The sequence below is a fragment of the Lucilia sericata genome, unplaced genomic scaffold, assembly GCF_015586225.1.
Source record: "Lucilia sericata isolate MDLA Ls3-8-SP2 unplaced genomic scaffold, ASM1558622v1 Contig000737F_arrow, whole genome shotgun sequence".
Lineage (NCBI taxonomy): Eukaryota > Metazoa > Arthropoda > Insecta > Diptera > Calliphoridae > Lucilia > Lucilia sericata.
The window spans coordinates 124,261-137,190 of NW_023994735.1; the positions used below are offsets into that span (position 1 = coordinate 124,261).

Here is a 12,930-nt window from a genome sequence, read left to right on the forward strand (position 1 = left end):
GAGAGAAATAGTTTTTTGTCTCTGCATACCCTATGGTCATATTCCGATAAAATGTTATCAGATTATATTTACAACTTTCTCCTTTCAGTTTTGAACCATTCTATTGAATGTTTTCATGCTTGAGTATTGAATTCACTTAATATGCACTACAAACGCATTGTATTCGCATGCAGAGACATATCGGTATATTTGTATCATATTTGAGGGTGTTATGAGTTGTCTATTCTACAAAATTCTATACCAGTCACTTCTCATATAGTACGCTTTTATATACGTATGTATGTGTGAATGTATGTGTGTCGAGTAAAAGTTTTATTTAAAACTTTAAGAAAACTGAAAAGATATTATAAGCCTTTTGACAAATAAATAAATAAGAAAAAATATAAACTTAGAACATAAATGATGCACAGTGCAACAGAAAAATAAAAAAAATATAAAAAAAGTGAATATTTAAAAATTGCTGTTACCACATTTGAATTCAAAGACAAACATAAAGCCGGGACAAGGTCATTATATATTAATATTCGTTTGGTATTTTGCAGTCGATTTAAAAGTAAATTCATTAAAATTATTTCTCTTCCATTCTTGAACCTTTAAATTTTATACATTTTTTTTGCGGGACTTTAAAATAACTTGTTTATGTGTGAGAGAAATTTGAATCAAAAATATAGAAACACCAAAGCTTTAAATATTGCAGAAGTTCTACATGTGGTATGAGTAATATTGTTGTAAATAAATATAAAGTATACTCTCTGTGGTACGCACTTTTTAGCAATATTTTTTAAAGTAAAAATTTAAGTTTTTCATGGAAAAATACTCTGACAAATTGGAGGTATAGTAAATATAGTTAAAAACTATTAAATTTCTCACTTAAAACATTGAATATATTTTCAACCCACCTGCCGTTTAGTCACAAAACACACTACTGTGCGACATCAAGACGACATTGTCATGAATGACAGAAAATATAATAAGAAAAGAAACAAAAAAGCAAATGAAAAAAAAAAGCATAGAAAAAGATGACACAGTTACAACCAAAAGCTTAAATTGCAAAAAAAAAAAAAAAAAAACTAAACATCAAGAGAAGAAAAACTTAAAGAAAATAATATGTATCTAACACTCTTACAAATTCACAGACTTACAATAACATCACACAACTTTCAGAAGAAGAAACCTACACTGACAATATACAGATAAGCATAAATCCTTGTTAGATATGGTTACAATATGTGTGCGAATGTATGAGTAAGTTTTAGCAATCCATATCTAACTGTCAGTATGTATGTAAGTGTGTTATGTGTATGGTATGGCTGTCTATCTATCTGACTATAAGAATCATTTAGACACCCGAACATAATGTACAGCTTAAAACTAAAAGACGCGGGCAAAAAAAGTATGGGAAGGAAAACAAAAACGAAAGTACATTCATATGGCATACAGAAAACAACAAAAATTTAAAGAAAAACTCTTATAAATTGTAGGAGTTACCCTATAAAGCTTAATATCTCTTTTTCAAGTATTTTTTCTCAATGGTTTTATGATTTTTTTCTTTTTTCGTTTTTTGTCATATTTGCAAAAGTGGTCGCATATCCTGTCATACGCAGTCATACTGGCGTTTGTTATAGACACACGGACAGTCAAGATTTTAACTTATTTCTCATATTGTATGTTTGTCTTGTATGTCTATCTGTTTGTTGCTGTGTGTGCGTTTGTGCGTATGTATTTATGTTTTCATCCTCACTTATGTTAGAAAATTTAGATATGAGACTTACACCATGCGCCATCATTACAAAACTTCAAGTGTTAGAAAAATTCTTTTTATTTTTTTTTGCCTCTTTTCATTTCGCTGTTATCTTTCAGTTCATATTTTTTGCTGTTGTTTGGTTAGAAATATTATCATCATTCTTAGACTTTTAATCGTATGTTGGAATTGAGATGTCATGTAGCAAATGAAATGTACTTTTTAGTTTCAAAGTAGTCATCTGTTGAGGACCGAGCTATAAAAAATGGACTGATTTTAACCATTTTTCAATGGTTTTACCACTGGGATATAAGCCCATAGTGTAATTCAGAGACTAAAATATAGATAAGCCCCCAGATTAAACAAGAAAATAGTCCATATCCAGTAGACTAATCCACAGATTAGTCAATAGAATAGCCCATAGACTAATCTACAGTATAGTAAATAGACTAGTTCACATATCAATCAATAGACTATTCCACAGACTACATGCTAGTCTATAGAATATTACACTGGTCAATAGACCAGTCCACAGACTAATCAATTCACTAGTCAATATACTACTTCACCGAGTGGTCAATAGTCTAGTAAATATATTAGTCGATTGACTAGCAAATGGAATAGTTCACAGAACGGACAATAGACTACTCCACAAACTAAAGAATGCACTAATACAAAGACTAGCACAAACTAGTTCACAGACTAGCATCGATTAGTTCACAAACTAGTGAATAGAGTGACCAATGTACTAGATCACAGAGTAACCAATAGACGATTTAAAGTACTAGTTCTGGAGAAATACTGGTTCACTGACTTGTGCAGAGACTAGTGAATAGAGTGACCAATGTACTAGACGATTTAAAGGTCTAGTCCTGGTGAAAAACTGATATTATAAAATGTACATTTTCCATTTGTTTTGTACAGAAAAAAGATACTTTCGTACCAATTCCTCTTCTCTATCACATGATATATTCTTATTTTTTTACACTTCTAAACAGACTCTTTACGTTACATATCGTTTTTCTATTTGTTTGTTAGTTGTCGTATGGTTGCGAATTTTGTGTTATTTTTTGCCACACTTTTGTTTGCGTGACAAGCTTACTGAGGCGTTTGAGTGTTGATGGTAGTAGGCGTTTTGTTGTGTAATTTTTTTTTCTTTTCTAGCTGTTGCTACAACTACTAATGCTTGCTGATGCTTTTGTTGTTATTCTTCAATTCAAGTGTTGAAAGTTTATACAAAAAATAAATATATGGCTGAACATCGTTTATCTTTTTGTTCACATTTTTTTTTGTTATTTTGGTGGGGGGGAAAGTGTGAGTGGAGTTTATTTTTCGAAACAAAAGAACAAAAATCTTACAAATTATATTGTAACACTTGAAGCATACATTTTTTACCCTACACTAAATCTATTATGAAGTTTTGACAATTGGAGATGGAGATTTAAGGAAGTTAAGAGTTAGGAAATGGTATAAATTTTATTTTTTAAACTAAAAGAATTTGTTTAAATTGTAGTAATTAAAAAAAACAGTATTAAAGAATTATTTTAAATTATGATCATAAAACGAAGAAAGGTTAGCAAAACATATTTGGCTTTAGAAAGTCATGCACCCAATGATTTGGGGACTCGGTAGCATTTTTGCAAAAAAATTATAATTTTCTCAGGCTCATATCTTGAAAACCATTCGGAAGTTAGATTTACTCTCTGAGACAAAGTTTTATCTCTTGTCATAAAGAATAAAATTTTGAACAATTTGAATATATAAAATCTACCAAACTTCATCTTCAAGATCAAAATCGTAAGAAACTTAAAAAAAAAAACGTTTTTTTTTTACATTCAAGTGCTTCTCCTAGGCGTATACTTACTATTTTTAATATCAATAGATAATTAACACGTATACGTACAGGTGTCGTTAATAAAATCAGTTAAATTTCAAAATATAAAACTTTCTACTTGAATTGAAAGAATGAAGATGAAGTCTTTATTGAATTTATTCGTTAAGACTATTTTGCTGGGAACTGTAGGTTTGGGTGATAACGAATCTAATCAAATTTGTTTGAAATACCAGTTAGTTCTCTATCACTATGGGTTTGTGAGTGCGTAAGATTAAAGAGTGTTTTGCATCGAACGAAACAAACATGTAGGTATCCGACACCTACAAGGAGATTAGGCAAGAATTCCCAAAGCACTGTTGCACGCGTAACCGAGTGTATCATATAATCTCTTTTGTTTCGGATTATCGTAATGGATCCAGTTTTCATCACAATTAATAATTCAGCTATTAAAACGTTAACAGTAACATGTAGGTTTCGGATGGGATACTAAATGAAGAAAAGGCAAAAAAAGCAATGCAACATGTAACCCAGTGTTGTCATAATATCATATGATCTCTTATGTTTTGGATTATTCTATAAAAGCTTTTCCAAATCGTTTTTCAAGCTCTTCTGGCTTCAATTCGTATGATACCAAAGATTCTATCTTTTGGATGAATTCTATTGCTCGTAAAACTTTTGAAATTGCTGCTCCTAATAATTTTGCAAGTAAGTCTAGAATTGTGCAATGGAATAATATATGGAGTAATGCTAAATACTGGCATAATCTGGTACTACGAGTGGCTAGTTGCTCACAGGACTTGTTCTGGCTGGTCAGTTCGTTGGTTCCTTCGGGATGCAAATAGTGGCTGTGGTTAAAACCTAAACCGGGGCATGTTTCCTTGATGTTATGACCCGCATCTTGGTGTATTGCAATGTCGGGGTAAAGAGGTGCTACCAATACCTCTAGTCTGCTGGGACTATAAACTGGTGTTTACATTTCACACCCGTCTAACCAGAGCACCGCATAATCTTGTACTACGGGTGGCCAGTTGCCCACAGGACTTGTTCTGGCTGATCAGTTGGTTAAGGTTCCTTCGGGATCCACGTAGTAGTAGCTGTGGTTGAAACCTAAATCACAGGAAGGGGGTGCTTGGTTAAAAGATTGAAATATAATTTTTATGATGAATTTCTATTATCGTCTCTAGGTTCTAGAAGCGGTACAAACTACAGATCATGACTGTGGATTAATAAAATGTTGGATTTGAGCTGATAATGCAAAGATTAGGTATACGTGGTGGAGTTTTTCTGGTGCTCTTTGATGTGTATTCGATGGATTTGACGCATGGAGAGATGGATGCAGTGGCTTATGTGATGTGCTGAACTAAGGTTTGGTAAAACGGAGTATGGTGCAAGGTCATCACTGCCTTTTCTTTAATTATCGGCGATTTTCCTTTAGTATTGAGTGTGTTGGACTTTACTCTAAAACATGCTCAACTTATCGCAGTGGGTCTTTGTGGCCACTTAAACAATTGAAACGATCCGTGTTTCGGACTATCAATTACGTCCTTTAGGCACTGTTTCCGAATCAGCAAAGCCATCTTAGTAGTGTGGTTGGGTGCAAAGTATCATTTATATGAGTGTTTTTATTTATTTATTAAAAGTTCGTGTTTTATAAAAATATGGTAAATGGTGGACATCTGGGAGATACATTTGACTCTCAAGTTAGCTTTATATAAGTTTAAAATTGAACAAAGAATGTGTTAATACAAAACAGCTAATAGTTTTTGTAAATTCTTAGAGATCTTGTATTGGGTTAGTTAGAAAGAACTCTCGGTTATAGGTCAGAAATTCAGTTTAATTTCTAATAGTTAAATTCTTCTGTTTCTAAGAACTTAAAGACAAAATATGTAAAAGTACTTCTTTTCATTTCTTTTAAAAATGTAAATGAATGTTCAGCTACTCTTTAAAAGTATTTAATAAAATCCAAAAATACCACAAATAAATTTCATAATAAATTCTAAGATTTCTGTTTGTTTTTTTGCTCCAAAACGTTAAAATATTTATGTAAATTTAGTGTAAAACATAAATTTCTTTTTCTACAACTTAACAAATAATTTTACAAGTCTACAAATTTTCCTCATATTAAATACTTTATCACAGCAAGCCAGTGTTTATAAAATATTTATAGATGAAGGGCACGTGGGATTCGGATCAGTCGCATAAAAGACGTTAAGGCGTATTTTTCCTTTGTTTTTTTGGCGTCAAAAGAAACATTTTTTTTTCTTTGTTTGTGTTTTATGCGTATTTTTATTTATTTTTTTCTGCTTCGGTACTTATTTTTCAATTTTTTCCCTTGTCATTTAATATGCTTTTGCATGACGATAAGTGCAGAAAAAAAATTTCGAAAAAAAATCACAACAAGGCAAAACTGAAAAAAACAGAATTTTAACATAATGGCTAGAATTTTATAGGGCTTTTCTTGTTAAAGTTTTTTTTTTTTTTTCTCAAATAATGCGTATTCATGTGTGTAGAAGCCGGAATATGATTTCCCAAAAAAATAGCAACAAAATATTGTTTTTGTTTACTTTAATGTTGCCTTTTATTTGGCAGTTCTATTTCTTTTTTTCTTGCTGTTGTTTTAAGGCTAAAAAAAAGGTATTGTCTTTAGAACGCACACATACAAACATATATATTTCAACAAAAAAGTCTGTGTTTGTTTAAAAAATAAGTTTTTTGCTACACATGTATGGCTGTGTGTAAAAAAAGAACGTGTTTGTATTTTTAAAGGATATTGGTTTCTATTGACTTTAATAACAGGCATGATCATGATGATGCTGATGATGCCTGTCAATGCTGATGATTCTATATAGCCGGTTGATACTGCTGCTTCGTTGGTTGATGATGACAATGATTGTTATCTGTTTTTAATATTTCTCCTGTTTAGTAACAACATCACATAGTTTGAAAATTTTATTGTGCGGAAGTAACCGTATTAGTGTTTGTATTTTTATTATTATTTTTATATATTTTATTTTAACATTGTTTTCCCCTCTCTCTCCCTTCTCCCCTGCTTTATTTGCTTTTTTTAGATATTTTGTTTCTTATTCTGTTTCTTTTGATTAAATTAAATTTGCTTAACGTTAAGGAAAATATTAATATGCCAAAATCTACAAAAACAAAACAAGATATTGTTTTTCATCTTTTTCTGTTTAGAACATATGGGTATGAATAAAATATATATTCATGTGTTAAGAGTCAAGCATATGGAAAATTTAATTGGTGTAAAAACATTGATAATGTATTTTATTTATTATATTTTCTATACAGTTTTTTTTTTTGAGGGAACAGATTGTTAGAGTTTTTTCCTTTTAAGGTTTGAAGTCAAGTGTATGGTGATTAAAGTCTAGAAAATGGTTTTTATCAAAAGATTTTTATAATGATACATTAAATTATATTTTATATCCTTTTTAGTTAATTCTAGGAAATTTGTTTTTTAAATAATGGAATGAGTGAGATTTGTATAATTTATATCGAGATTGAAAACTTCTGTGCTATTGAACGTTTTTGGAAACTTTAAAAACTGCATTATAGCTTTTGTTTAATAGTCCGTATAATAGTCAATAGATTAGTGTGTGGCAGTTCAAAAACGAATTAGTCCACAATTGGACTGGGCCATCGTCTAGTGCATAAAATTTGTTTAGTTTCTACACTAGTCTATGGACCACTTAGTTATGGGCTAATCTATAGACTATTCCATGAACCAGTCTATTGACCGGTCCATGACACTGTTATATGAACTGTTTACTACTTAGTCTATAGACTTATCTACGGATTAGCCTATTGACAGGAATATGAACTAGTTTAATGACCAGTCAATGGATTACAATTTGGAAATGTCCATTGACTAATCCATAGAATATTCTTGAGACTGTCGCCTATCTAATTTCCCAGTTTATGGAAAAGTCGACTTGGCTACGAAGTAGTCTGTTGACTATTCTATGGATTAGTCTGTTGATTAATGTATCTACTACTCCACTGTCTAGTCTATGGCTTTGTCTCTGGACTAGTCTTTAAACTCGTACCAATATGGCCTATTGATTAGTTTTTTTTACTAGTCTCTTATGGACTACTCTATAGACATTTCTGATGACTAGTCTACGTCATGGGTTATATATATATTGGTCTGTATACAGACTATACATACAGTCTAGACGACAATTGCAAGTAAATTATATATTCTATTGACTTGTCTATGGACAATCCTATGGGCTAGTTTATGGAATGGTCAATAGAGAACTTGTCTATGGACGTATTAATTAACAGATCCAGGGACTAGAATAATCTTTACGATAGGCTATAAATAAACATATGGAGTAATATATTGACCAGTTTATAAACAAATAGTCTATGAATGAGTCTATTGATATGCCTATGGACTAATAGGATAACTGGTCTAGCTTATTGACTAATATAGGTACTATCTTATTAACTAATATATGGAAAAGCCTATGGAGTAATATATGGACTAGTCTATTGACTTGATTACTTACTAATCCATGGAATAATACTACCACGATTACATGAACTATTACTAGTCTATAGATAGGTCTATGGATAAGTCTATTGACTTGAATATGAAACAGTCAATGTACTACGCTTTGGTTATGTCTATTGACTTATTCATGGAATAGTCAGGCGACTGTCGACTGCCTACATACATGCCTAGCCTATGGATAAGTATACTTGTCTACCAACTAGTGTAATGTCTAGATTGGTCTGTTAATGAATCTATCTACTAGTTCTCTATCTATTTTATGCCCTTATTTCTTGACTAGTCTAGCATAGTTATTGACTAGTAGTATATAACTATTGGACTAGTCTATGGAATAGTTTATTGATTTCATTAAAGCCTATTGACTTGTTTTTTGACTAGTCTCAGACTTTTCTGATGACTATTTAGACTTTTCTGATGACTATTCTATGCCCTGTTGTATTTACTAGTCTGTAGACTAGTATAGACGACTATATAATTTGTCAATGACGTCTATGGACTAGTCTATGAAACAGTCTATAGATTATTCTATTGACTAGTAAACAGATTAGTGCAGTCTATTGACAGTCTATGGACTAGTCTATAATCGCTTCTAATGACTCTTTTAATAGTCTATGGACAAGTTTATGAAATAGTCTATAGATTATTCTATTGACTAGTAAACAGATTAATGTAGTCTATTGACAGTCTATGGACTAGTCTATAATCGCTTCTATTGACTTTTTTAATAACAGATCCAGGGACTAGCCTATACACTATTAGACTAGTGTATAGACAAGTGGTTTATGAATGAGTCTATTGACATCTCTATGGACTTATCGGTTGACTGGTTTAGCTTATTGACTATTGTAGGGCCTATTGACTAGTCTATGGAAAAGTCTATGTTATAAGCCTATGAAGAAATCTCTATGGATAAAACTTGTCTACGGACAAGTGTATGTATTACTTTATTGAATAGTTTATGAACTAGCCTATGTACGTTTCTATAGACTAGTCTTTGCACTAGTCTATTGGTTTTTCTATGTACTAATATTTCGACTAGACTATAAACTAGTCTATTAACTGATATATGGGCCAGTCTATGTACTATTCTATGGACTATACTGTGGGCTACTCCATGAACTAATCTAGGGCTAGTTTAGGGAATATTATAGTATTTAGTTTAGTGGACTAGTCCAGTCTTATTTCAAGTGTAGGGTCTAGCATAGTACGATGTTTGATACAGAAGTATATTAAAAGACATTTAGATATATTAAAACACATTTTAACCTTATTATGTCGAAGTCTTGTTATATTCAAGACTCTCTCCTCAAGACATAGTACTCGAGGCCATTAATTTAAGTCTAGCATTTTGAAGGCGACCAATGTTATGGTAGAAAATTTCCCAGACAGTAATCGTTCCAGTATGTGAATGATCAGTGTAAACTAAGTTCATAACGCATTGAAGGACACTGTAGCTAGTCCTTCTACTTGTAGTTGTATAATTCGTATACTTTTCATTGTTTAAAAAGCTTATACAATATTTGAATATTTAAAAAAAATCATATGTATAAGTATATTTTATTTAATTAAGTATAATCCTATCAAAAAATATTTAATATATAAATTCCTCTGAAATTAGTTAACCATAAAAAAAACTTCATATTTAACTTTAATTAATTTTCAGAAAAATAGCTACAAGCATATTAAAAAATAATTACAGTTTAATTAAGAATTTCATTAGAAAGCAGCAAACGCCTTTGTATTAGTTTGTTATTTAATAAAGCGTAAAATTAGTTTAATGTTTTTTATTACATAAAAGAAAAGTTTAATTATACATAAAAATGAAATCAAAAAGAATCTATTTATTGAATTTAGGTGTTAAAATTATGTGACATATAGTTATTAAATTGGAAGGACATTTTATTTAATTATAGATTTCATAAAGCAGCGAAACATAAATATAAGAAAAATATACTAATTTAAATATATGCATGTATTGCATATGAATGAGTATTTAAATGGGTTTAAGGGTGTCCCTTTTGAAAGAGATATTTTGTGTAGAATGTTGAGAGAAATATTAAAGGAAAAGTTTTTATTTAAAACGAAGATTTCCTTATATGAGTTCTTTGTTAGTTTTTTTTAGCTCACCCTATGAAAACTGACCATTTATATTATTAACATTTGTTTTAATAAAAACCAACTGAAAAAAGGTGTAACAAAAATGTTTTTTTACTCACACACACATATAAAACTTATCAAATTATGGGAGTTTTAAGCAGGTGTGTTAATTTTTTAAACACATGTGATTTTTGTAGATAAACCCAGCAGTTCTGGAGAAAGTTCCAGGAAAAACTCTATTGACACCTTCGGGATAGACTGATAACTCTCTTACATTATTGTCAATGTCTAATCTTCACAATTGACAATTAAAGTTACCATGTATAAAGAAAGTTAAAAGTGACTTTTCAACAGATTACTAAAAGACTAAAAGGTGACTATTAACTACCCTCTAAATTACTTGGGGATCATAAAGTGGTTCTTCTTTGTATGACAATGAGCGTATATTTGTTAAACTATGTAAACTCTATAACTACGTAGCAAACATATAGTTATATGTAGCGGTACTCCTTCTTTAATCCTTTTGGGATCTAAACACAAATACATATGTATGTATAAATGCTGTTCTCATTTTTTGTTTCGTTTTGTTGTTATTTTTTTATGTCTTGTTTTGTTAAGGTAATAAAATCTATAAAATTTAATTATATATTTACATGATTTTAAGCAATTTACATAAATTTCTGCATACATTATTACACTCATTAATTAATAAAGTTAAAGAAAACAAAAATAATAACAACAAACAGAAAACATTTCTATATTAAATCTATAAACATAAGTTTTATTTTCATAAAATTCCAACATTTCATTATTTAACCTTTACCTTTAATTTCTCCTAAATTCCAGCGTATTTCAGAGCGTGCATTGGATGGTTTGAATAATTTAAAAACTTTAAATTTACGCAATAATCTATTGAAAAAAATCGATAATGGTTTGCTGCGCGGAACACCGGCCCTACTCTCACTCAATGTGCAAATGAATAAATTAGAAACATTGACATTTTATACCTTTCAGCCAATTATGGATAATTTGGTCAATAGTAGTAGTGAACTATTGGTAAATGGTAAGTTTATAAAAAAAAATTTATTAACCTTATTTGCATAATTTACTTTTTTCCTAGATATAAAGCTCTTTACTTAACTCTCATTAGTTAGATTTTTATAAACTTAAAGCAAAATTTAAGAACTTTAAACAACTTTTAGTGTATTTGTCCTTGTACATAATAAATAACACAATGTGTCAATAGCTATTTAAATATTCTGTTATAATTAGTAAAATTGTGAAAAAAAAAAAGAACGGAAAAAATAGGTTATCATTGAATAAAATGTCAATATACTTATTTTGAAATAAATACAATTTATACGATTTATCATGCAAGAAGGACATGGCATGTGCAAAATTAAAAATATTCAAAGTATTTAGTTTTAAATAAACTGTGATTGAAAGAGAACTGTGGGAAAATTTAGCAAAACAAAAAATCTATAAAAATAAAATTTCTCAAAAATTTCATAAAAAGAAACTTTTTTAAAAAATTTCTATAAAAAGAAAATTTTTAGAAAATTTTCTACAAAACGAAAAAGGCATATTTAAATAAAGAAATATAATTCTTATGAAAGAAGTCTATATAGAGAAATTTTAAATTTTTTTTCTTATAAAATTTTTCAAAAAATTTCTATAAAAAAAGAATTTTCTCGAAAATTTTCTATAAAAATAGAATTTTTTTTGGAAATTTTTCTATAAAAAGAGTATTTTCATGAAAATTTTCTATAAAAAGAGAATTTTATTAAAAATTTTCTATAAAAAGAGAATTTTATTGAAAATTTTCTATAAAAAGAGAATTTTCTTGAAAATTTTCTATAAAAAGAGAATTTTCTGGAAAATTTTCTATGAAAAAAGAATTTTCTCGAAAAGAAAATTTTCAATAAAAAGAGAATTTTCTCGAAAAGAAAATTTTCTATAAAAAGAGAATTTTTTTTGAAATGAACATTTTCTATAAAAAGAGTATTTTTTGGAAATTTTTCTATAAAAAGAGAATTTCCCTGAAAATTTTCTATAAAAAGAAAAATTAAAAAATTTCTACAAAAAGAAAATTTTCTCGAAAAATTTCTAAGAAAAAGAGAATTTTCCCAAAAAATTTCTAAAAATTTTCTCAAAAAAATCCTAAAAAAAAGAGAATTTTCTCAAAAAATTTCTAAAAAAAGAGAATTTTCTCAAAAAATTTCTAAAAAAAAAGAATTTTCTCAAAAAATTTCTAAAAAAAAAAAAAATGTTCTCAAAAAATTTCTAAAAAAGAGAATTTTCTTGAAAATTTTCTATGAAAAGAGAATTTTCACGAAAATTTTCTACAAAAACTGAATTTTATCTATAATTTTCTATAAAAAGATAATTTTCTCCAAAAGTTTTCTATAAAAAGATAATTTTCTGAAAAATTTACTATAAAAAGATAATTTTCGCGAAAATTTTCTATAAAAAGAGAATTTTCTCGAAAAATTTTTCTGTGAAAAGAGAATTTTCTCGAAAATTTTCTATAAAAAAGAATTTTCTGGAAAAGTTTCAATAATTAAAGAATTTTCTCGAAAATTTTCAATAAAAAAGAATTTTCTCGAAAATTTTCTATAAAGAAAAGAATTTTCTCGAGAGTTTTCTATAGAAAGAGAATTTTCTCGAAAAATTTTTTCAAAAATATAAATTTTCGAAAAATTTTCTATGATAGAATATTTTAAA

General features: G+C 28.8%; 1 protein-coding gene across 1 annotated transcript in view; it reads left to right on the forward strand.

The window, feature by feature from the left end:
* Positions 1-12,930, forward strand: part of LOC119607723 (connectin) — a 115,980-nt gene that overhangs the window by 55,590 nt on the left and 47,460 nt on the right. The window contains exon 4 of the mRNA XM_037961802.1: positions 11,053-11,269. Coding sequence (XP_037817730.1) covers positions 11,053-11,269 — 217 coding nt within the window. The remainder of the gene's footprint in view (positions 1-11,052; positions 11,270-12,930) is intronic.